Here is a 26,368-nt window from a genome sequence, read left to right as displayed (position 1 = left end):
CTTCTGTTTACACCATTCACATATGTAATATATATGTGAATTAACGTTTTACATGTTGTTCTCCCACAAATCATTTTTCATCACTATATTCTAGTCCAGGGGTTCAGCAACATTTTCCTGTAAAGGGTCAAACAGGAAATATTTTAGGCTCTGGGGGTGGTATGGTCTTTGTCACAACCGTACAGCTCTGCCTCAGGAGTGGAAAGTAGCCATAGATAATATGTAAATAAATGGACGTGGCCATATTTCAGTAAAACTTTATTTATAAAAAAAAGACAGCAGCTGGACTCAGGCTGCAGGCCATTATTTGCTGACCTCTAGATTTAAAAAAATCTAGTTCATTGTTTAGGAATATTTCAAATTTTATCTGACCAATATCCTATTGTCGACACAGGCTGTTTTCAATTTTTTTGCTGTTATGAACCATACTGTGATATATATATATCTTTGATTATTTCAGTAGGATAAATACCGAGAAATAGAATTGGTACTACGGCTATTGCTACATGAAAAAGTACTCACATGTGCATGCACACACACAGACACGTGCGTGAACTTTGCCTTTCCACTTCCCGGAGGCAATCTCTGTTAAAAGCGTGATCTGTATCCTCTCAGATTTCTTACACGCTTACATAGATTGTCCCCCATAAGTGGCATCACACTCTGCTTTTGGTTGGCTCACCTGCTCTCTTCCCTCTCACGGTGCATTGTGAGAATCTTGCCGTGTGAGAGAGTATTGGTCTGCCTCATCCTTCTTGCCAGCTGTCTGGTGTTTCACTGAGTGGGCTCATTCACTCAATAAACGTTTACTGAGCACTGAGTGCCATGCACTGTTCTCGGCACTGGGGACACTGTGAACAAAACAAGGCTGCCCTTCCAGGAGCTTACTCTCTAGGGGCGAAGACAGAGACAAGATGAACAAAGGTGGTGTGTCAGTTAGTGATAAATAGGCACATAGCGAGGCTGGTAGGGATTGCTATCTGTGTGTGTGTGTGTGTGTGTGCGTGTGCGCGCGCGGGGTGGGGGGCGTGCTGTCTTATAGAAGGTGTTCAGGGAGGGCTGATCACCTGATAGAAGGCTTGCAGACACCTGGGCGAGAGCAGTCCAGACAGAGGAGGTAAAGTGCAAAGGCCCTGAGGCTGAATCATCTGGGAGTTTTCCAGGAACAAGGAGCCATGTGGTGAAGAGGGCAAGGGGAGGGTGGAGAGAGATGAAATCAAAGAGAGAGGCTGCTAGGGCGTGGTGGAGACTTTGGCTTTTCCTCTGGTAAGAGGGTCAGCCACAGAAGGGTTTTTGAGAAGCAATACCATCACCCGGCTTCTGTTCTACTAGAATCGCTTTGGCTGTTCTGTGAAAGGGCAGAGGTGAAACCAAGACCACTAAGAAATCCATATAAATCTGTCACAATTTATCAACCAATCTTCTGTTAATAAATATCTAGCTTATTTCTAGTTTTATTCTCTTACAAATAGTGCTGGGATAAATATGGGTGGGGGTTTTTTATTTATTGTGGTAAAATTTACATAACACAAAATTTACCATTTTAACCATTTTTAATGTACAGTTCGGTGGCATTAAGTACATTTACAATGTTGTATAACTACTACTACTGTCTATTTCCAGAACTTTTTCATCATCCCAAACAAACTCTGTACCCATTAAACAATAACTCCTCATCTTCCCCAGTCCCTGCTTCTACTTTCTGGCTCTCTGAAATACCAATTCTGGATACCTCCTATAAGTGGAATCATACATTATTTGTCCTTTTGTGTCTGGCTTATTTCACTTAGCATAATGTTGTCAAGGTTCATCCATGTAGCATGTGTCAGAATTTCATTCCTTTTTATGGCTGAATAATCTTCCATTGTATGTATATACTAATTATGTTTATCGATTCATCCATCAATGAACATTTAGATTGTTTCCACTTTTGGCTGTTACGAATAATGCTGCTGTGAACACTGGTGTACAAATATCTGAGCCCTTGCTTTCAGTTCTTTGGGGGTATATATCTAGGGGTGGAATTGCTGAATCATATACTAACTCCATGTTGAATTTTTTGAGGAATCACCAAACTGTTTTCCACAGGGGCTGTACCATTTTACATTCCTACCAGTAATGATAAGGGTTCCAATTTCTCTACATCTTCACCAACAATTGTTATTTTCTGTTGCTTTTTTTCCCCCCTCATAATAGCCATCCTAATGGGTGTGAAGTGGTATCTCATTGTGGCTTTGATTTACATTTTTCTAATGACTAATGCTGAGCCTCTTTTCATGTGCTTATTGGCCATTTGTATGTATCCTTTAGAGAAGTGTCTATTCAAATCCTTTGCCCATTTTTTGAATTGGATTGTTTTGTTATTGTTGAGTTGTATGAATTCTTTATTCATTCTAGATACTAATCCCTTATCAGATGTATAATTTGCAAATATTTTCTCCCATTTTGTGGCTGTCTTTTCACTCTCTTGATAGTGTCCTTTCATGCACAAAGGTTTTTAATTTTGATTAAGTCTAATTTACCTATGTTTTCTTTTATTGCCTGTGATTTTGGTGTCATGCTTAAGAAACCATTGCCTAATTCAGGGTCATGAAGATTTTCACCTATGTTTTCTTCTAAGCGTTTTATATTTTTAGCTCTTAGATTTAGGTCTTTGATCCATTTTTTGAGTTAATTTTTGTATGTGGTGTACAGTAAAGGTCCAACTTCATTATTTTGCATGTGGATATCCAGATTTCCCAGCACTATCTGTTGAAATACTATTCTTTCCCCATTGAATGGTCTTGGCACCTTTGTCAAAAATCAATTGACCATATATGTGAGGGTTTATTTCTGGGCTCTCCATTCTATTCCATTGGTCTATATGTCCAACCTTATGTCTGTACCACACTGTTTTGACTACTGTAACTTTATAGAAGATTTTAGAATCAGGAAGTGTGAGATCTCCAACCACTTCTTCTTTTTCAAGATTGTTTTAGCTATTCTGGCTATATAGTGACAAACAGTTTGGCTACTGTTTTGCTATTGTTTTGGTCCCTTGGGATTCCATATGAACTTTTGGGAGGGTTTTTCTATTTCTGTAAAAAACACCATTGAGATTTTAATAGGGATTGCATTGAATCTGTAGATCAGTTTGGGTAATATTGTCATCTTAACAATATTAAGACTTCCAGTCTGTGAACATTGGCTGTCTTCCTATTTATTTAGATCTTCTTTAATTTCTTTCAGTAATGTTTTCTACTTTTTAGTATACTAGTTTTTCACTTCCTTGGTTAAATTTATTTTTATTTTATTCTTTTTGATGCTATTGTAAATTGGATTGTTTTCTTAATTTCCTTTTCAGATTGTTCATTGTTAGTATATAGAAATGTGACTGATTTTTGGTGTTTTTTGTATTCTGCAACTTTGCTAAATTCATTTATTAGAGCCAACAGTTTTATGTGTGTGTGTGGAATCTTTCAAGTTTCTACATATAAGATCATATCATTTGTGAAAAGCCTTCATTTTACTTCTTTTCCAATTTGGATGCCTTTTCTTTCTTTTTCTTTTCTAGTTGTTCTGGCTAGACCTTCCAACGCTATGTTGAATAGAAGTGGTGAAAGCGAGCATCCTTGTCTTCTTCCTGATCTTAGAGGAAAAGCACTGAGTGTGATATTAGCTGTGGGTTTTTTCATATATAGCCTTTATTATGTTGAAATAATTTCCTTTTATTTATTATAGTTTGTTGAGTGTTTTTATCATGGAACAGGGTGTTGAATTTTGTCAAATGCTTTTTCTGCATCAATTGAAATGATCATTTTTGCCCCTTTCATTCTGTTAATGTAGTGTATTATATTGATTGATTTTCATATGCTGAACCATCCTTGCATTCCAGGAACAAATCCCACTTGGTCATGGTGTATAATCCTTTTAATATGCTGCTGAATTTGGTTTTGCTAATATTTTGTTGGGGATTTTTGTGTCAATATTCATAAAGGATATTGGTCTGAAGTTTTCTTTTCTTGTAGTGTCTTTGTTTGGCTTTGGTGTCAAAGTAATTCTGGCCTCACAGAATGAGGAAGTATTCCCTCCTCTTCAATTTTCTGGAAGAGTTTGAGAAAGATTGGTGTTGATTCTTTAAATATTTCTAGAATTCACCATAGTAGCCATCTATTCCAGGGCTTTTCTTTGTTGGGAGGTTTTTGATTACGGATTCAATTCTCTTTATTAGTCATAGGTCTATTCAGATTTTCTATTTTCTTCATGATGCAGTACTGGTTGGTTTTGTGTTTCTAGGAATTGGTCCATTCCATCTAGGTTATTCAATTTGTTTGCATACAATTATTCATAGTATTCTCTTATCATCTTTTTTTATTTCTGTAAAATCTGTACTGATGTCCCCACTTTCATTCTGATTTTAGTAATTTGAGCCTTCTCTTTCTTTATCTTAGTCAATTTAGCTGAAGGTTTGTCAAATCTGTTGCTCTTTTCAAAGAACCAACTTTTGGTTTCATTGATTTCTCTGTTATTTTCTGTTCTCTATTTCTGCTCTAACCATTATTTCCTTCCATCTGCTAGTTTTGGGTTTAGTTTCCTCTTCATTTTCTAGGTCTTAATAAGGTGTACAGTTAGGTTAGTGATTTAAAATATTTTTTCTTTTTTAATGTATGCACTTATAAATTCCCCTCTTAGCACTGCTTTCACTGTATCCCATATGTTTTGGTATGCTGTGTTTTGTCATTTGTCTCAAGGTATTTTTAAATTTCCCTTGTGATTTCTTCTTTGACCCATTGGTTGAAAGTCTGTTGGTTAATTTTCATATACTTGTGAATTTTTCTGTATGGGCAATTTCATAAATAGCTCCAGCAGCAGATTTCTCATCACTTCTCAGGAAGGCTGTTGCATTGCAAAACGGCCTTTAACTACTTTTTCTGCTTTTGAGCTTAGCTCTCCTTGATATAAATTAATCTCAACACTTTGAGGCTTGCCCAAACTCTGGTGTTCCGCCTAATATATAGGCAAGTCATTCAAAGGTCAGCTTACTAGCTTAGTTACTGGTGGAATCTAGTAACTTTGTTGGTAGTACAACATTGTACCAGACATATGACAGCACTGTGATGGACCAGCTGTAGCTGCTTATGACTGGGATAAAATGACCACTCCTAATCCTATGATCAAGGGCAGCAAGGCCAGAGTGAGCCACAGTTTACCTGATTGAATCGTCTTTTTCTTATTAGAAAAAAATATTTCCACACTAGCAATTCATCACTCACTTTTCTGGATGTTTCTGGAGAGATACAGCAAAACAATTCATGTATCTGATTAGTGTACAAAATGTGGGAAATGTAGGCAGAGTGAGGCCTTTGGAAACATAAGCCTGAACATCTGACATTGTTCTCAACTGAAATCCAAGAGCTCATGCAACACAACAAATATTTCTATCTTGTATTAAGTGGAAATTTCATTAAAAATTGTTGAATTCTTATAATTTAAAAATTCTCAAATTCCTTACAATAAAATGAAAATCATTTTTAAAATCCTGTGAAGGGTTTATTTTCTGATTAGACTCTGTTATATGTTGACGAGAGTCAGCAGTCTCAGGTGCTTTCCTCAACGTCCTCTCAACTGTCACCGTGATGTTGGAGGTAGGCTTCTTCACGCTCACGTTACAGATGGGACGTGATGACTTGTCCCATGTTGGACCGCTGGGAAGCAGCTGCCTTAGGAATTACACCAAGGAGCCCAGTCCAGAGTCTTTGGATTTCCCACTTCAGCCTTCAATTTTCAATCCACATTTTTGGCCAAAATATCACAAAATACATATATGATGGCTACGGGAACATTTTCAAGTTATAAACATCTGATGGTTTAGTAAATGCTTCAATTATCTTAAAGCAAATTACTTGGTGGCATGATGGGCAATTTCCTTTTCACTGAATCTTTGTGGATTCTGTTAATAATCCAAATACACAAGAAGACATTTATAAAAATTCATTAAACAAATATTTGAATTATCTTATATGTGATAAGAACTTTATTAGACACTGAAATGAATACTAAGACAATCCTTTCTTTTAAGGAAGTTTTATTTATGGCAACAGAATATATTTTTTAAGGATCTTAAAACAGTGACTCTCTCTCACAGTTTGGCAGTTAGTTTGTACGTATCTTTTAGGGAGGATTTTGGGGGAGAAGTAAGGCACAGCTTTCAGGAGCTCAGGCTTCACTGAGCTTTCGGGACAGGCAAGATCTGGATATACAATGATAATTTCAGTGCCCGAGTCTGAGTTCCCTCAACTGTGAAAGGAGCATCATGAGGCTCCCTGGCACCATATGCTGTGATGCTCAAGAGTAAACTGATTAGCAGTGCCCGGTATATGGCACCTTCTCAAAAGAGGTGGCTTCTTTTCTCCTTACCCCAATAAAGACATTACTTAAGGAACTTAGAAAGAAAAAGAGAGATGTGCTTGGATACAAGCCCTGAAGCCAAGTGTGTCCAGAAGCTTGGCCAGGAGCAAGCACACGTGTTGGTTTGGACAGATTAGCACAGAGAACTGCCCAGTTCATAGCAGACCGGACAGTCCTGGGCTTCCCTCTGGTCCTTTGGGGACCCAGAACAACCCCCCACCATGACCCCAGACCCCGCTGCGTTTCTGAAGAGCTCTACTGTCCTTTGACAGCAGGTTGTCACGTCTCTCCTCTGACGTTCCCTCGGGCATAGTCCCCAAGTCACATTTAGAGACAGGCCTCACGCACAGTGGTATCCACCGTGTTCACTGTGTGCGACTCACGTGCGTAATAACATGCTCCACTGCGTGAGGCTTGCCATGAGTTTGCCTCAGTCGAACACATCTGTGAGCTCAGACACTTGGGGATCTTTTGCTTTTAAGGCCATCTTGCACTAGAAACATGGACTTTTCTCTCCTCTGCAGTGTAGTAAATTGCAACTGTCCCTCTTAATAAACTAACTGGCTGATAAGGGAATAAACTCCCCCCCAAAACACAACACCACCACCTCTAACAAACTGTGAGGGTGACCACAGTAGTTATGACAGGAGGCAGCAAAACAGAGAGCACAAAACTCACAAGCCAGCTCTTGTCTCACAAAATGAGGTCACCACCTGTTTCCTCGTCCCCTCACGGGGTTTTGTGAAGATTAAAGAATGGATGTCAAGCATAAAAACTGTAAAATGCTACCCCTGTTACAGGTGCCACAGGTGAATTAAATGTGCATTATATAGACAGAGTAGTGCATCATCCGATACTAGTCTGACTTGTATTAGCAATTCAGGATCATGCTTCCCATATTCTTATATATTTATTAGAAGAAAACGGAATGTTAGATGCCAAGGTTTGTGAAGCACCGCATTAGTTCACTGTACAACGCATTCTAGATGAGGGCAGCCTTTGAGGTTACAACCAGCGAAATCAGCACGCCAAATAGGATGAGACCATCACTGTGACAAGCTTTTCATCCAAGGCCTGGGTGGGGGTGGCAGAAAGACTATTCTGATCTATACTTTATAATTTCCAGATAATCCAAAGAAAAACCCTGGACTACATCCAACAGCAGAGTATGAGCTATATTATCTCATCAACTCCCCTCCCCTAGTGAATTGTGTCTACTAAATTTGTCTTGGGGGTCATGCCTTCATCTTTCATCAGGGGTCCAGGAACACTTACTGCCACCCACTGTTGCAAGGACTGTTGATGTCTAGTTGAGGACACTCCTCTACTGCCCCCTGGGTGAGGGCAGGAGGATGACAGTTCCTTCAGAACTGAGTGATAGAGAGGACTTTGTTTTTCTTGAAGAATTAATGATTTTATCCCGTTGTGAACATGGAGAATCAGAATCATTGAGCAGGTAACTGATTTTTTCTTCTCAATGAATGACTTTATATTGTTGTGACTTATTCTTCACCTTAAATCCAAGGGCAGGAAAAATGACACAATTCAGTTTATGTACATTAATCGAAGGTTATCACCCTATTTTAAAAACAGTGCTTGAGGAAATAACCCTCTTGTGGTTTTAATAAGTACTTAAAACTAAATAAAATTTGAAAATATTTAAAAGAAACAACACATTTTTTAAATTGAAAGAAACAGTAATACTAAGTTTGAAAAGACTGCTGATGTCACTGTGGTTTATTGGGTAAATACAAAGTATAGGCTCTTGCTTTTTTTATTTTTAAGCAAAGCCAAAGAGATTAGAAACCAAGTACATGTATCCTCTTTAGAATAGAAACATAAATTAGTTTTAACTAACTATTAGGCACTTAAAATGCAAATGTAAAACAGCATTTTAGAAGTATAAACTATGCTTACACTCCTAAATTCCTCCTGAAATGTTTTTACAAACACAAAAGCACAAGCAGGGAAAACATATTTCTAAACAAAGAATTTCCTCTTTTAAGAAAAAGAACCTGAATTCAAATCCCATACGACAGACCAATGATTAAGAGATTGGTGGGCAGGAGAAAAGAGCTTCTGAAATTTACATATTTGATTAAAATGTAAGCATTTAATAAAACTATTACAATAGCATACAGTATATATCATAATGAAAAATATATGTCAGGAAAATAATGAATTCTAGACTTAAAATTTTACTTTACAACAAGGCACTTAACACACTGAAACAGTACAGTAAATTTCCAAAAGAATGCAATTGGCTACCTCTCAAACCTTGTAATAATATTTCTTTTGTGACTATACTGTAACATAACCATACAGTTTGCAGCATTAATCATTGCATAGGAGGTAAATTAAATAACGAATTCCAACTTGGCAACTAGATTAGCTTATGTTTATAGTTTCTGCCTTTTCTTTTAAAGGACAGTTTTAAATAATTCCACAATAAAGAACTATTCTCATTCATGATTCATTTAGAACACAGCATAGTCAGGTTAATGAGTAATAAAATAAATCAGAACTTATAAGGTGTATATCTGTATAAAAACTTATCTTTGGGTACCTTTGACATGATTTTCAGTGTTTTAGGTATTGAAGTCAAGAGCACTTCTTAATAGAAGAAGTATTTTTAGCAAGTTAGTCAAAGGAGTTAAATTATTGCAACACAATGACATTAAAAAAAATACCAGAAATCTTGATACATACAAATAGAAAAGCCTTCAACACATGGCATATTACTTATAATATCCTTGATTTAAATATGTAAACTCATTTATTAACAAATTCCTTCTCACACTTCCTTACACTACAGAAGTGAGTGTGTTAAGACCGGCTTAAATTTTTAATCGGTTTTACAGTGCAAAACAAAACCACAAAAAAGAATTTAAAAAGAAATGTTCAAAATATTCAAGAAACAAGATGTGAACTTTCAACTAAAAAAGAAACTGCATGAGTTCTAGCACGTAAAAAAAACCCAAAAAACATAAGACAGCCGACTTGGTGTTTCCAAGTAAACAAGTGTAGGGTTATGAAGGGAGACGCTGCTGATTGTGACTGAGAGGTAAAATGGCCTGCAGATTTTCTTGATCAAATGGATAAAAGACTAGAATTGCACCTCCTTGTGATCTAAGCACACTTTCCCTTTGGGAAAGGTTTAAAATGCCTTTAAAACAATTCCTTTCACATGATGCTTTCAGATTATTGGCAAAAATAATGAAAAACAAATGCCTTTTAAAAACTTGAAAAGTGGCAAGCTTGCGTTCCAAGTCACACAACGCATTTCCACGAGGGGGCGCTGGAACACAGCACAGACCCTCATGCATGTCACCCACGGACCAGACGAGAGACTCGGTCCCTCCAAACAGCCTTTCCTCTACTGCAAATCTTGTTTCCCAAGATGCCAGTCAATGAAATAACAAATTCACAATTACTTTGGGTGGAACTGGGGAAGAATGATTTATCTTCAGAGCTAGTGGAGGAGCTCAAAAAATCCAATCTGAGAGGAATTCATTTCCATTTGAAAGAATTTAGAGAAAAATGCAGCATAATTTATAGGAATTATACGTTACAGATATTGCACAGAAGGACTAAATTACAGGAAGAGCTTCAAACAGGAGCACTGGTTTACAAAAACAAGGATAACACATGAGATCTGGTATCTTAATTAGCAAGGAATGGGGGCTGCAAAAGTTGACTGTTTCAAAGGCAAGGTCACGTTTATGTCTCATATCCCAAGGTGGCATGTCGGGTTAAACCTCAAGTTTGCTTTCCCAAATGTAAATGAGTTTCACTAGTTCTCTTATTTCTGCATTCTGCAACTTTGAGATTTCCCCCCTTCTCTTCAAACCACACGCTTCCACAGCAGCTATTAGAAAGCGATGATACATATGTGTAAAGAATATGGAGCAGCAGCGTCACTCAAGGGGTCAGAGATGCTTTTAAAGTTTTTTAAAAGGTGATGGTATTCTTTTTTTTTTAAAAAAACTGGATTACTTGACTAAAATGCAAGGTTTGCGGTTTCAAAGGGTCTCCAACAATCAATTCACCATGATTTTTAAAGCTTAAACCCTTTTCCTTATTTAATTTGAAGAAAAGTAGGTTATCTGGGATGCAGCTGACTAAGGCTCTGCAGCTGTCAGGTTGTTTTATCTGAGTCAGAGGCTCCGGGAACACAGCCGAGTTTAAACTTTGTGTTCTCAGCACAACACCTGGTTCTACCCCAAGTGTCAATATTTAATAAGGGAAAAGCATGTAGAATGATGGTTAAACACATCAGGTAAGCTATAGATGTTTTTTATTGGTTTAATAATAAATACGGGAAAAATTTGCATTTCAGAGCATGCCAAGGATGTTTAGGGTTTCAATTCTTGTTTTAAGTAACCAGATCAGAGAGTTGTTCTTCCTACCTTTGAATTCAACTACCTTTCCCTTAGTGATTCTTCTGTTACACAGAGAAAGAGCCATATGGAAAACATACCCAGAATTTTAGCACCAAAGGACAATGACCCTTCTGAATAGATTTGTATTTGCTTCTCTCCAACAATGCAAAGGTTAATTTTGTGTACCGAATCAAGGCTGACCAGTTTATCATGACAAATTTCGGGATGTTTTTCATTCTAAGTGGAGGGAAATCTTCACCTTCAATATAAATGTAACTGCCTCCTTCCTCCACCCCATTGGCCTCTCCGCCCTCTGACCTAGTGTTAATGATTTTGTAACCTTAAATCTTTTTCTAAGGTTACTAGAAGTCTTAAGAAATTAAGCCAAGAATTATCCAAAAGATTCAACAGCATTAAATAATGCACTACATCTGATGGCATTAAATCTGATCAGATTTTTAAAAATCCACCTTTTTGCATCACCTCAAAGAACTTAAGAAACAATTATCCCCCTTATTCCCCTTTACTGAGTAGCGGTAGCTAACATACTGAGCCACAGGAGATTATAGTGCAGCACCGTGGGGTAATTTCAGGGTCAGAGGAAAACTGCTCGGTTGTGGCGTTATACTCTTAGGACCCGTTTATAAGAAGCTGAGTCTCTCGCTAAAAGGCAAGGATGCATTCAACTTTTGGGCTCCATCTCAGTTTTTTCACAAAGTACAACGTAACTGGGAAGAAACTGTTTTCAGTGAAATGTGACCAATTGTATTTGAGTTCCAATTAGCAGCTCTAAAACAGATCTCACACAGGGCACGACCTGGGAGAGAAAGTGGGCTTGTTCCCCAGGCGGCTGGGGCATCGGTTCCCGCACATAGGTGTTCTCAGCTGCGCTCGAGCAGTGGCCTGCCTGGGGGTACCAGATGCAAGGGTACCAGGCAGCCAGCACACAGGTGCATACACAAGGGCCCCTCAGTAACAGAAACAGCCCTATGTTTCCTGTGTATCTGTCAGAGTTTACAGTGAAATATTTACACAAATGTAAAATCCGCGGGGTGTGGCAAATACTTCCATATTTACTTACTTTTATTTAAAAAAATGAACTGTCAGTTAAAGGAAAAGTAGAAGTGACACATAGTGCATGGGGTGGTAGCAGCAGCGAGCGTGCCCAGATCTGAGCCTGACCTTCCCCATGAGAAGGCCGACACCAGGTTCTCCCGAACTTTACTCACACCCCAGGATCTCCCCTCACTAATGAGCTAGATGCCATAAACCATTCTCAACATAGGTTATTCTATTTACACAGTAGCTGTATATATCCACATATTTTATTTAAAACGTTAACAAATTCTTCTGACCTTGGAGGGAAAAAAATCCTGAAAAAATTCTGTTGCGGGCTTTGGTGGGGAAAGAGCGGGGCGAGGAGCAGCATGTCTTTTGGCACGTCTTGAACAAGCTCATGAGTCAAATCCCAGGGTGGCCTCATCACCAACGGAGGAAGAGCTGCAGGAAAATGCATCTTTCTCAGGATGAACAAAAACCAGTCAAAGGGTAATACTTCGTTCATCTTGCTAATCGTTTGCACAAAATTTGGTCCACTGCTTCATTTACCAGTCAAGTTCTCCTAAAATAAAAAGACAAAACTATACCTTTGGTTACAGCGTAAACGCTTTTGGTATCAGAGCTGGTGCCTCTGTTTTGCTCTTCAGGTAGATTTCTCATTATCCTCACCGATCTTCTGGACCCGTGAGTACTTTTTGCACGAAGATTTAAAGCAGCCAGGAGGCCAGGAGAGCGGCCAGGAAAAGCAGCAAGGAATTGAGCCTTGTACATTTTTCTCAAAAAAATAGAAGATGGGGAACCACCACGCTCGAGACAAGAAGTTAGTCTGCGAAGAGACCTTCAAGTTCTGTAAAAGGTGGGAAGAGAGTAAGATGAGATATATCTTTCATGATTTGCATCCTAATTTTTTTCTTAATTAAACTGTCATTCGTAACGTAACAGAAAGTGGAATCCGGGCCACAAGGCAGTAGTTCTTCGCACCTCTTCCCTAACTCGGACACGACTCCGTCCCAAATGCCCTTCCCTCCTCTTCCCTCTTGGTAGCTCAAGCTATTTCTTCTGCCTGCACTTCTGGGAAGAGTGGAGACTCAGGAATGGATGTGAGTTATCCAGAAGGAGCGATTCTCAGGATGTGTGAGTGGTCAGATCCATGGCCAAGGAAGATGGCAAAGGGAAAGGAGGGCTCACAATGTTGCATATTTCAGAGGAAAGAGGCAACTTTGGGTTCAGTGGCATCAGTAGACGTCTAGATGGAAGTGTAAGAAGGAAGAGGGAAACACAAGACTACAAAACAGGAAACAGAGCTACAAAGACAAATAAAGAAATCTCCAAACAGGCATTTATTAGCGGACACCACTACATGCAAGTTGGATTTAGAAGCCTTTGGGAATGCCGTATTTCAATCACTCACAAATTCTCCAAACATTATATGCATCAGACAATATGGCAAGACTATCCAAAGATAAGTAAGTCACGGTACACAGACTCATTCTATTACACCAAGGGCACACACCAAGGCCAGGAAAACACAGAGAAGGGGAGGAATCATTCCATCTTGGGACGAGAGGAAGAGAGCAGCAGTTAGGGAAGGCTCCCCAGAAGAGGTGGCACTGGAGCTAGCTCTTTCAGAACGAACGGGAGAAGAAACAAAGGTCATCCCGGACCAGGAGGCAGCAGAAACAAGGAAGGATGGATAAGGGAAGCCAGAGAGCACAGTATCACCAAAAGATGCCCCAGATAGAAGTTACTGATTTTGCTTGACTTGTTAAAAGAGTTTTCATCTTTTCCTCAAAATGAAGTTCTTCGAGGGAAGGGAGTGTCTTCTGTGGCTGCAGCACAATGCTTCTACAGAGAGGGTTCCTAAATTTTAATTTCCCATATATACTCCTTCAACTCTTGCATAAATAACTGAATTACTTCAACACCGTGCTCTCTATACAGCATTTTTATCCTTAAATTCATTTATATTTGTGATGTTCTTTATTTTAAGAAGCAGTAATGGACAAAAGTTGAAGTGAATTCACCTAAACCATACAATTGGGTGGCAACGGCAGTTACTCCCATTAATCTCTCTAAAACCCTGCTATATGAAAAGGGGTCCACTGCATTTAAAGAAATTATCCAAGGATAATTTCACGGCTCTCACCTTTTCATTGGCCATTGAATGGTACCACCAGAACAGCCGTGTTGTGATATAGTAAGCAACGATCACATCGACAGTATAGTGTTCGTGTGCTACAAGAATGCAGATGATCCCGGCGGCACTCAGCAGCCAGCAGATTAAATGGTACCACCAGAAGTGACGAGGCGAATCTGGATGGCAGAAAAATTATAGAATTAATAAGATTCCCAGAGATGAATTTAATGATTACAGTCTATCCTAACGACTTTAAGTGGAGTAATCTGGGCCCAGGAAGTCACCGGAAGGAGACAACTGATAACCCAAACGAGTCACTCTAAACGGCCCAGGATTTGCTCAGGGAGGAAGGGAGAAGGGGGACCACCAGCAGCAGGTGACAGCCATTCCCTGGGGAGGCTGGTGACACTAGATACTCCTGCCTTGCCCACTGCTAGGCTGTTCAACAAGGAAGAGAAAAGAACTATTTCTTATTAGGTTGGTTGGAATCGGCTCAGACTGGCTCACATAAGGGACCCTACAGGAAAGAAAAACAGCAGAGGTCAAGAGAAAAGGTAGTTTTCCATGAAAATCAGGGAAATGAGAAAGCAGGAGCAATTTCAGGTCTTATATAAACTTTGATTTCTCCAGGGGGAGAAAAATGGCATTGTGGCTGGCAATATTTTGATTCTCAGCAATTTTATACTGTTAATGCCAACAGCAACTATAAAACACTCCAGTGAAAGGCTTAGAATTCTTGCCCCTTCACTATGGATTCCAGCCTTCCTAGTGAGGCTCACACACTGATCAGCCCTAAGAAAGAACTGGAGCGCTCCCAGGTTAAACGTGATCCTACACCCACACCTCCCCACACCAGTTAGTGCCACGGGTATAAACAGGACCAGAGTCCATCTCTAGTTAACTTTTCTTTTCCTTGAATAACTTTTTTTTTTTTCTATTTTAAAGCTTATTGGCTCACAATAAAAGTTAATCTAATAAACTAAAATTTCATATTTAAGTATCTACATTTACAGTGATATTTACTTTCAAGTGTGGAAGAATCGTTGAATAGCAAAAGGATCCATTCCAGACCTTGACTTGAAATACCAAATCAGGTATCATTCAAATAAAAAATATTTTTTTGAAAAATAGCTGTTGCTCTTTTGGTCTCAAGTGGAACAGTAAGATAATAAACCTGTACTTGTATTCGAAAGGCCAATTTGCTAATTTTAAATGTGCAGCTCATTATTTCTCATTTGGTTCATCCTGCCAGTAAGTTCTGGCAGATAACTCATAGAGTCCTAGAATTTTCAAGCTGGGAGTGGCCCTACTGTTGTAGCCTGAGGGGCTAGATCCAGTCCCATAACTGTTCTGTTAGGCTCAGAATGTTAAGAATTGAACTAGCATTTAGAAACCTGGAGATTTCACTAACTATGCATTCTCCAGCACCACAGACCTCACCCCTCCCTAAAGTCTCACACCAACTCTGCTTCCTTTGCTTATAGGTCATCTGGTATTTCCTTAAAAGTTCAAAATGTTTGGGCGAACCAAAACTTTTTATTTATTTATCCACAAGAGGCCAAGTCAAAGCCAGTAAGGAGTAAGGAGGTGGCCTTATGGTCATTTTACTACCCATGGAATTGAAAAGGAGGTTAAGGATGGCTGGAAACACTAGCACAGCTCTCCCATAAAAATGTATCCCCATTGTGCTGCCACACTGGGATCACTGCTCATTAACTGAGAACATCGGCTGACCCAAAGAAAAGATTTAATATAAAATATTCGGGGATAGAAACAGCAAAATGATAATCCTCTGCTCTCTCATTTTACCCACAGAGATAACATCGAGCTAAAAGATGATGACATAACACTAATAACTCACTGTCTGTGGGGGATCCTGCCCTAGTTGTCACTGAATAAGAGACAATGGATTTTGTGTGGTAGCAAGGTGGGGAAAAAAAAAAAAGTTCTCTAGCAAGACATTTGGTACCAACTGGTAGGCTGATCTCTCCAGGATAATTTTATAAGGAACTGAGGCCCCAGTGGTAACATGTACACAACTGTGTAAAGCCCTCTCTTTGTGGGGCTTTGTGAACCCACAAAATGATCCTGGTCCCACGTTCTCATGACTAAATTCAAATCTACTCATGACAGTGGAGCAAACAAGGAGAGTCCAAACCAACCAAAAGGCAGGAAAGCAAACAATACATAAGTGATGCATCTAATTCTAGAAGCTGACTGTTCAAAGAAACCACTGGAACCACTGCTTACTCAGAACAGTAACATGGTACAATTTAGAAGGTGATTGTTTTTCCTAATTGCATAGGAAACAGGCATCACCACGGACGCCCTGTTTATGCTCAGAACTGGCTCTCCAGTCACGTCTGTATTACGTGCTACAGATTCGCCATTTATTTCTCACTGAAGACTGGAAAAAGCGGAATGCGATTTTTTCCTTGCTGTATGTAAACTTACACAGTTTTAAAATCCTCAAGCCAAAAATCACATCTTGGGAAGAAAATGTGTCTACAAAGTGCATCGCCTTCATTAAAGGACAAAAATAGTCACAAGTGGCCCTGCTATGAGGTAAAAGAAAGAACCATAACGAGTAGTATACCCTGATCATGCATTAGCTGTTCTGATCAGACCACTTGGGTTTCCAAAAATCTTCAACAGCCAAGAAAGTAACAGGGTAGCCTCTGGAGTCGGCCTGCTTGAGTCTGAGTGCCCCACCCTCCAATTACCCGCTGTGGCCATGGCTGTGGCCAGGTCACTCACTGTCTCTATGCTTAAGTCTCCTCTCTGAAAAAGGGGGGAGTCTCCCTCCTGGGTGGCCACAGGATCAAATGAGCCCATTTGCATCAAGGGCTTAGAATAGGGCCTGGCACAGAGTCAGTGCTGTGTCTAGTTGTTAGCATTGTTAACATCACTTGGTCTTCAGTTATTTTATAAAACTGACTCTCAGTTTCCTGGGTGTCTTCTCTTCCTTACTTTAAGGTTTTCAACCCATAGTGGCTTCACTCTAACATGTAACTCCTCCCCGCCCTCATCCTCATCTTCTGCTCTAAGCTTCTTAGGATCCTCAGGTTAGAGAAGATCCTACAACTCAAATGCACCTCTGGACTGGGAAATGATTGCTGTTACACACACATGGAACTTTCCTTGGCAAAAGTTAGAGTCAGAACCACACACGGCGCAAATCCTCCACCCACTCCCCACAACCAGTGACTATGTATTAGAAATGGAGTGACTGACATGTAAAGAAGAGACTGTCCCCTGACACTGGGGCACAGACAGACCTAGGTTCCTCCCCAGCACCACCTCCCAAATAGCATGAGAGTAGAAATAAGAGGAGAGGTGCAGAAGGCCGCTCTCCGCCCTAAAGTCACATATGGCCAAGGCCACACACAACACGCTGCTCCCTACTCCAAGTTCGTATTTAAAAGGAAACAACTTGAAAGCTATAAAATTCTTACAAAACAAAAAGACTTTACTTCTTCTACTAGAGAGAATCTCAACTCTCTGTCATATTACCCTCAAAGCAGAACTTAAACCTAAAACTCCAGGACACCTATGGGGCAAGAATTCTCTTCTGCCCCACTGGAAGGTAAACCTTGATGGGCTAAACCTGTTTGGATTGATGACGGGCCAGGAGAGGACGGAAGCGGCAGCAGGACAGAGGAGGGGGCCACCTTCTGCTGGTCTCTGCAGAAAGAGCTCCTTTACAACATGCCAGGTAAGTGAAGAGAATTGAGACCAACCTCTGGAAACACGAGCATGGGGTGTGCTGGAACTAAGGATGAAGGTTAACTCAGGCCGGCTGTGCAAAATGAAGGCAGAAGCATCACCACTTCAAAAGGATTTTGAGATAATGGACCTAAGTGTACAAACCTCAGAAATCTACAGGAAGGGATCTGCCAGGCAGCTAACACCAAACACGGCCGCACAACGAACAAGACATTGTTGCAGCCATGGGAGCTGCTGGGATGCACAGGGATTTCGTAGCATGGGATTAAGTGTGTAAGTACGGAAAGATGTCTATTCACAGCCTTGCCTCCTTGTTGCCTCTAAGAAGACGACGACCAGCACTGGCAGTGTTCCTTCCAGGAAGATGCCTATGAAAGCACAGGAGGCAGCTGGAAAATGACGAAATTGGAATAAAGTGGGACAAGGAAACGTTTTACAAGGGGGAAAACATTAATTATTTGGAATGATGGAATGCAAGTTCATTCAAAGGTCATTTACATTTGGCTTTAGAGCACACCGATTCTTTTTGCCATAAACTTAACAACTGTTGTTCTTGGTTCTGACATTAAAACAGCTTTTCCTACCTTGAGAAGTACTAACGAAGGAGGGAGACGTTTCGGAGGCATGCTGAATGTTAGGGAGAAGCCAGGGCCGGCTTTAAGCCTTCAGGGCTCCAATCACATGACTAGCTGAAATGATTTAACCCCCACACACGTATATCTGTCTCTTTCACTGCCATCAATTCCAACAGAATAAGGGCTCCCATCAGTTTTGGGGCCTCAGGATCCCTCCCACTACAGCAACCAATAAAGTGGGAATGAGGTATTACTTACATTCTTTGATGAACAAATACGTAAGTGTCAGCACAACTGTGTGACCACTGAAGAGGAAGTCCCCGCACAAGATATGCGATCCGGTTATGGACAGTCCGCCACCGGAAATCAACCGTAGGATCCGCTGCACTTTTGCCTGGGAGTCGCCGTTGAGCTGAATGACACGAGAAGATCGGGAAGAAAACTTACAAGCTGATAAAAATCATGTTTCAGCCTAATTTTCGTGATACTTAGATTTTTTTTCTAAGAAAAAACTTGAGATTTTTTTTCTTTTTCACTTAAAAAATCAAAAAGAATCCAATGGAGAAGCTCCTCAAACTGGGTTTTATTCATCATATTGGCAAGTTTTAGTGACATGTTTTAAATTATTCAGTATGTTACTAATAATATGTTTTGGTGGTGTTGTGTCCTTGGGCAAAGCTTTTAAAAATATTAATAACCAATGACTTCACCACAGCTATGCACTAAAACGATCAAAGCTACTTTCTTTCCTCTTTGCAGGGGGAAGTCAGGGTTTCCATGGTAATATTTGATTCAGCTGCATACCACATTACTAAGATTCCAGTGTATGCATACCTTGCGTTAAGTGGGCAGCCTATAGCTGTATTAATATCTGATCAAAACACTTAACAGTCAAAAAGGGAGCTGCAACACATTACATAATTTAAATAGGTTTGAAAATGATGGATTAGGGATGTGCTGGGAGCCTTAAAAATGACTAGCTTCGATCAGGAAAAACAACCCCCAGAGAAATAACCTGTGCGCTGGGGCAAGGGGTCAGGAGAGAGCTCCCTTGGTGAGGGTGTGGAAGGCCCTAGAAGCTATCACGATGACACAGGAAACAATGATGGGCCAGAGCAGGAGTTTGAGGCAATAATCAAAAGTTTATATCTCATTAAAATTTAAGCAAACAGGAAGGACTAGTGGGCTGAGTTGGTCAAAATGGTTGGCATGGCAAATTGCAATACTGAAATGTTAGGGGCCAGACGGAGGGCTTCAGATCAGTGTAGTTTCAAGTGAATAGGCTTTTAAGAAGAAGGCTCTGCAACAGAACATGATGGAAAGCAGGATCAGAGGGTAGGGTGAGAAAATGGAGGTTCTGAAGAAACTTGACCTTCTTCAAAAGTTTGCTTAGGGCAGGCCCAGGTGACAGAAACCAAGAGAACATATGTATTCTATCAGGAGTTGACAGTCCTTAAGCCAAACATGCCGAGTAACAGGTGATCCTGTCCTGAAGAGACAGAAGGTAGAGGGCAGTCCAGGATCCACACCGAGGGAGAGGACTGCTGACAGCTACAGGTCACCCCAGGGAACCCCAGGAAGGATGGGCTGCAGACTCCACACACTAGTGCGACGTGCCCTGGACATGGAGGACAGACTCCAGCCTGTGCTTCACCAGACCAACCACAGCCCTCCAGGAATTTCTTGTCACGCGGTTGGTACAAACAACCGTCCACACTGAGATCAGACAGAAAGGTACACACTCTGCCCGGCCACCGTGTTCCGGGTTCAAAGGACACATTATTCTTCATTCCAAACCACCGTAATGTTTTATTCACTCACCCATCCTGACTCAATACTGTCATTTTCTAAGGGCAGAAACACTTAAAGCCGTCAGTCCCTTTACTCGGGGTGACATGGAGCAAAGGTATAAACGGGGAGCTACGCTGAGCCACACACTCTCTCCTCCCCTCTGTCAGCAGGGCTGCTGAGTGGAGACCTCTGACAGCCGCTGATGCCACCTCCAGGACTCGCTCCATTCCTCCATCTGCCCCCGCTGTCCTGAGACGTCAGCTCACGCTCAGCACATGCTCAGCACAACCTCAAGGGAGGAGGCAAAGAGGAGGGTAGAAAGAAAGCTGAGGAAGGGGGATAACAGTGAGAGTCAGGATTAACAGATTGTTTCCTGCTTCTGTTCTAGTTCACTGGGACCCTACACACACTCCTGTCACCCTCATCCTATTAACTCCCTCCCTCTTCAGACACCATTCCATGCCATTACTGGACACAGAATTGCAGACGCAGAAGAGCAGGAGGAGAAACATCAGTCACAGGAGCCAAAGCAGACAGGGCGTGGTGCTCTCAGGGTTCCTCAAACTGCGGCCTCCACACCCCAGTTCCCAGGAGAGTAAATGAGGTACAAGAGAGCCCAACTTGGCTGCTGTCAAACCAGAAGCCACACCATCCACACTGGGCCTTTGAATAAGAAGAGAAGGCCTTGGGACATCGATGGCCAGGGTGAGAGGCAAGCTCTTTCAGGGAAGGGACGCAGCAATGCCCGCCCGACATTCCCGAATGTGGCGAAATGGGTTTGAGAAGCCATTTCATGGGAGTCTTAACAACTGCACCAAAATTTAAACATGCTTTTCAGAACACAAATTTTGTGACTGCGAGCCAAAGCTGGGGGTGGGGGCTTCAAGCAAATCATAAGCAGAGGACCTAAAGTGAACCACGGGACAGATAAGGGAGGAGGCAGTTGGAAAACTGAAAGCAAGGATTTCACCAGGGACCTGTCCCTGCGATGGCTCTTGCGGCGACCACATCCAGGGAGGGCAAGTTGAATTAGGCATCCTTGACCAGATCCAATGCCCTCCCACAGTGAGTGGTTGCGGTGTACACACGCCGTCATTGCTCATAGTCACGAAGGGCCTTCTAAGAGTCAGCAACAAAGACGACGAGTGAATTGTCTAACAGCCTATAACCACAGCAATCTAAGGAGCACTCAAAGTCCGCAGCTGAACCGCAGTGAGAGCGCAGTTCTGACTGCTGTAACACCTCGTCACCTCTAGTCACACAGAGTGATCTGTGTTTGTTTTACTGAACCACGGTGCAGCACCTACAGCCTACTTCTGCTTTAGGAAGAGTCTTGACAACTGAACACGGGCGCTGATTAGTAAGGATGCTACCAGAGCTTCCGCTGTGAGTATTTGTAGCTTGGTTATCCCGGGCTACGTTTACTCATGTGGCTTCTGAAAATTGCAACTCTTCCACAGAGGATGATCTTTAATTTACTTTCTGTAATCATAGCAATCCATCCCTAAAAACCTCATCCATTGCTAGGATGGGCTTGCCTTCTTTTCTGTGGCCATTTCTTCATTCAACTCATTGCAATAACCCCTTAGAAGTGTTTATTATGCTTCTGAACATCTCCCATGCCTTAAATGGGTTTCACTAAAAATAAGCCAATGTTCAAATTTGATATGTACACTGTTTTAATTACAGATACCTTCTGCTTTGATGGCTTTGGGAAATTACAGCTTCTCCAAACCACACCTATATTTGGTGAGAGACTGTCAACTTCTTCAAAATGACTCTATTTCTCCTTCCACCTTCGACATCTGTCTAGTGTTCAGTAAAATGTTAGACTTCGTTCCCTTGTCCAGAAAGCACATGATTTGTTAGTTTCCTTTTCTATATACCAGGGCACACTGAGGTCTAAGATGATTAACAGCTCTCTCGAGAAATGACTCTACCTGGAGAAACTATAATCCTGCTTATGACAGTTTCAGTATCCATTCTCACAGCAAAAGGCCACTCTGTCTTTTCAATTGCTAAAAACTTCGGGGTCATCCTTGACTTCTTTCTCTTAAACCCAAGTCCAATTTATTAGCACGTCTTATTGGCCCTACTTTCAAAATGCATCCTGAGTTGAACAACATCTCACTTCCACTGCCACCACCAAGGTTCAAGTTACTACAGTGGGCCACAGGGCCCTATGGGATCTGTGGCCGCACCTCCTTGAACCTTCACAACTCTTCTCGGCCACACTGGCCTCCTGCTCTTCCTTGAACCCACTGTGACAAAGCCGCTTTCTTGCCCTGGAGCTCTCACCCCATCCACATAGCTCAGCCCTCATCTTGGTTCCTGCCCAGATGCTTTCTTATTAAAGATGACTTTCTGACCTCGCTGTAAGAGAGTACCTGCCCTCAGAGTCCCTTTCCCCTCACTCAGCTTTCCTGTTCTTCATCTGATAGCTGCCTGACTTACGCCATGTGACAAGCTATGAATTTATTTATCAGTTGTCATCCCTCAATAGACCATAAGCTCTAGGAGGAGGACTTTGTTTTAGTCACTGCTATTCCTACAGTGCCTGGTACATAACAGGAGCTTAATACCTGTAGAATGAATGCATGAATGAGTAAGTGAGAGGGCAAAAAAGCAAAGACTCAAACACCCCATCGTAACTCACAGTAGAAAATGAATTTTTTTATGGACAAAGACATATATTTTATGAATATGTTTTAATTTCTTGCCAAAAAATCTAAAGAAAAACACAATATGCTAGATTACAGTTAACACATATGCAAATGTCTAGAAGAATATATAGCCAGCCCTGGCGGTCTAGTGGTTAAGACTGGGCACTCTGGGGTTCATTTCCAGATCAGGGAACCACACCACCCATCTATGGTTGTCACACTGTGGTGGCTGCATGTTGCTGTGATGCTGAAAGCTGCGCCACCAGGATTTCAGATACCACCAAGGTCACCTGTGGTGGACAGGTTTCAGTGGGAGCTTCCAGACTAGACAAACTAGGAAGAAGGACCTGGACCACTTCCACAAAACCTAGCCCTGAAAAACCATATGAATAGCAGCAGAGCATTGTCTGATGCAGCGCCGGAACGTGAGAGGATGGCACGGAAAGATCGGGCAGGGTTCCCTGCACTGTGCACAGGGCGGTGAGAGTCCACTCGATGGCACCAACAACAACTAAAGCGTATACTAGAGAGCAGGTGTCCAGTCACCATTGGCTTGGTTTCCTCTAACCAGTGATCAGAGGTGCTTACCTTTGGAGCACACTGGAAATGCATTCCGGGCACAGGTAGAGTGGTGACATACATGGTGATACAGCGATACAGGTATAAAGTCCCAATGATAAAAAAGAATCTGCGCCCCACTATTGACCTAAAGGAGAAACAGGGACAGGGACAAACAAGTTTACTGCTTGTTTCTGCTCCTAATGCAATAGTCAGCAATGTTTAACAGAATAGAGAATGATTAATACCGAATGACATTAACAGACCATAGTTTCACAGTTCAAAGCGTATTTGTGAGCTGCCTTCTCCCACAATCCCATGGAGAGGTTGCATGGCTGTTTTCAGAAACAACGATTCCCATACTGCAATGAATGCGGGTGGGCTAGGGCCTAAAAGGAACGAGTCTGTAGGGTGCGGAGCGAAAGCAGCCTAAGGTTTCTAAATAACTACCCCTCCTAAAAAGGCACTCCTTGCCAGAGAATTCACTGAACCGCTCGACGTCGTCAGTCAACTCGCTGCACTCATAAAACCCTCTCTCAATAACACGTCAAAGGATTAATCGAGCACGGTCACAGAGGAATTCACTAGTGAGCGAAGGTGAGATTACCTCATTGGACACACAAGGAAATGGGATGGTGCATTTAACCACAGTTATATAAGCAAGGTTTATTTGAGGACCATCCAAAAGTATTCTGACAACCTGGCCATGAACTGTTTTGTCTATGATATATAGATTTTTCAGAGAATTATATTCCAAAGAATGTCCAAAGTGTCCTCGTGCATTTAAAGACATTTAATAGTGAGGCTGTAAACTGATTAGTTCACCCTTATTTTATTCAATCTTTATCAAAAAAGGCAAAAACAAAATCCCACAAGTCCTTGTTCACTTTCTATTTTTGGGTGGAGATAGTTGTCTTGGCTAACATTAGTCCCTGTTCTTCACCCCTGAGGCCTCAGACTAAGGCAGCGGTTCTCAGGGGCTGACTCTGAGCACACTGTCCTCGAAGTGTGGGGAGGGCTCTGCCCATGTGCACCACTGCTCATGGTGCCCTGAAGGGGCATCAAGGGTTGGGCGTGTCCTCACTCTCAGCTGAAGATGACAACTCCTTTTCTGTTTTGGAGTTAAGGGGCGAGCCTATGAACTCCAGGCTCTGGGGATTGAGAGGAGAGTGGGATCCATGAAGCCCCTGGATTACTAGCTGTAACTTCCCTAACACATAAACTATACCACTCCAGGTCACCTGTTTTCAAAGCTCTCAAACTTTCAAAACTAGTACTGATCAAAGACTTCTGGTAGAACAGGCAGTTTCAGGCATGTGGCATATTTTAAGTTTTCTCCAAGACTGTGGTCTGACATGGATTGAGGTCTACTTCAGGCAACTGTTGGGACTTCTAATTTAAAGAATTATGTACAAGTATAATTTTAGCTGCCTGCCTCCAGTAGCTATTTTAAGAAGATTCCAGGGTTTCCGGGGTCAAAATATACAGAGGAACACCACCTAGACTAGCAGATGACAGCATTTTTTTATTGTAAGGCATTCCTTTCCAAGGCTTGCTGTTCTAGCTCTGCCTTTTCTAGAACCGAAAAGGAACAGGTGATCAACAGTGCTGAGTCTCTCCATTTGGTTCAGTGGAAAACAACTCACCCTTGATTCGACCCCAGGCCCCAAAGGAGCGTTGACTTGTGCTCCATGCTGTTACACAAGGTGAAAGCGCAAGTAGGAATTATTATGAGCCAACTCCATTCATTCCAGCACTCTGAGCTTGGCTGTACTCAGAGCAGAAAATTAACTTAGAAGGCGAAACATGCACTCTGCAGCCTTATTGAGAAAAATAACCACTGCTGATGAAATTTTTTTTTTCCATAGCTTTGAAGGTGCTTTTAAGAGAGCAAGTAGGATTTCTCTGTCAGCTGAGATGTTCAAAACAGGTTATAAAAATTACTCCACTAGTTACTAAAATATAGATCCAGTCCTACCTCAAAAGTAAAAAGGAAAATTAGTGTGATCTCCCCAACAATTTTTTGATGACAGGTTGTGTGGCCAGCTGCGTGACCACAAGTTCTGACACGGTGAAATCTCAGGCGGCAGTGGACAGGCAGTTAACTGCAACTCTCCAGATGAAGATTCAAATAACCTGAGACTGTCTGTCGGGGGGAAGCAGCCACTTACCAGACCCTGGGAAATTTCTTTTTTCACACACATGTGAATAAAACGTTGCTCTAAATTAAAGGAGAAAGCAAAGTCTTTGGCCCAAGCAGGCTCTCTTATACTCAGTGTCAATTCCAGACACTAAAAAGAAAAATGCTCAAGTTCAGCAAATATATTTTCTGCTTTTAGCAGAAAGCATGCCGTAACTAACAACTTTAGCAGCAGAAAGTTCCTCTACTAAGTAAAAGACAATTGACAGCTGTGTCTTTTACTTACACCTATTAAGGAAAATGCTGAAGAATGACTTGAGTTTGTGGAATAAGTTTTCAAAACTGCAAACTTGCGTTTGGGGAACTCTTTAGCAAACGTAAATTGAATCCGTCTAATCTCAAAGCGACAAGCAACTGAAAGAACAACACAGCATAAATTCTCTCTTCTAGAAACGATCTTGTGGCGTTAATACTGAAATCCCATTTGACTCTGAATTTTTGAATTGTATTGACTAAGCATACGTTACGTTTTCAAAAGCCTCATTTTACGGGCAATGTTTTGATCAAACATATTTTAGTGATTTAATTACTAGAATCTAAGTAGAGAAAGAACATCTGAATGATGAGTGAGATAAAAAGAGGAACTGTGGGGCCTTATCTTTATGGACCAGCACTCAGAATTCACAGGGAAGCAAAAATAACCACTTCAGAGCTATGTCCTATTTTTACGTGTCTTCAAAGCTAAAGTGCCTGCCTTCCTACTTTCTGATTCCTGCTGTTCCAACGGGGAGACGGGAGCCAGTGGACTGAGAGCTCCTTTGTGGTGCCACAGGGAAACCAGACAGCACATTTACTTTAGAAATCTGACACCCAAGACACATGGATCCATGCCTAAATTCAGTTTCTTAAACAAACTCTGGCGACTGGATTGCCAATAGGCAAAAGGAACA

General features: G+C 41.3%; 1 protein-coding gene across 6 annotated transcripts in view; it reads right to left on the bottom strand.

Moving 5' to 3' along the window:
- Nucleotides 1-12,078: 12,078 nt before the first annotated feature.
- SGMS2 (sphingomyelin synthase 2) overlaps nt 12,079-26,368 on the bottom strand; it is a 72,421-nt gene continuing 58,131 nt past the window's right edge. For 5 of the 6 annotated variants that reach the window (XM_058549873.1, XM_058549874.1, XM_058549875.1 and 2 more), the window contains 4 exons: nt 23,309-23,426; nt 18,525-18,678; nt 13,975-14,141; nt 12,079-12,675 (listed from right to left, as the gene is read on the bottom strand). In XM_058549873.1, the coding sequence (XP_058405856.1) occupies nt 12,472-12,675; nt 13,975-14,141; nt 18,525-18,678; nt 23,309-23,426 (643 nt within the window). In that variant the 3' untranslated portion in view covers nt 12,079-12,471. The remainder of the gene's footprint in view (nt 12,676-13,974; nt 14,142-18,524; nt 18,679-23,308; nt 23,427-26,368) is intronic. The other variant, XR_009221523.1, reaches the window with a different exon arrangement.

The sequence above is a fragment of the Diceros bicornis genome, chromosome 11 (genome assembly GCF_020826845.1).
Source record: "Diceros bicornis minor isolate mBicDic1 chromosome 11, mDicBic1.mat.cur, whole genome shotgun sequence".
In the NCBI taxonomy this organism is placed as follows: Eukaryota; Metazoa; Chordata; class Mammalia; order Perissodactyla; family Rhinocerotidae; genus Diceros; species Diceros bicornis.
Note: the sequence above shows the minus strand (reverse complement) of the source record. Positions and strands in the feature narration are given on the sequence as shown.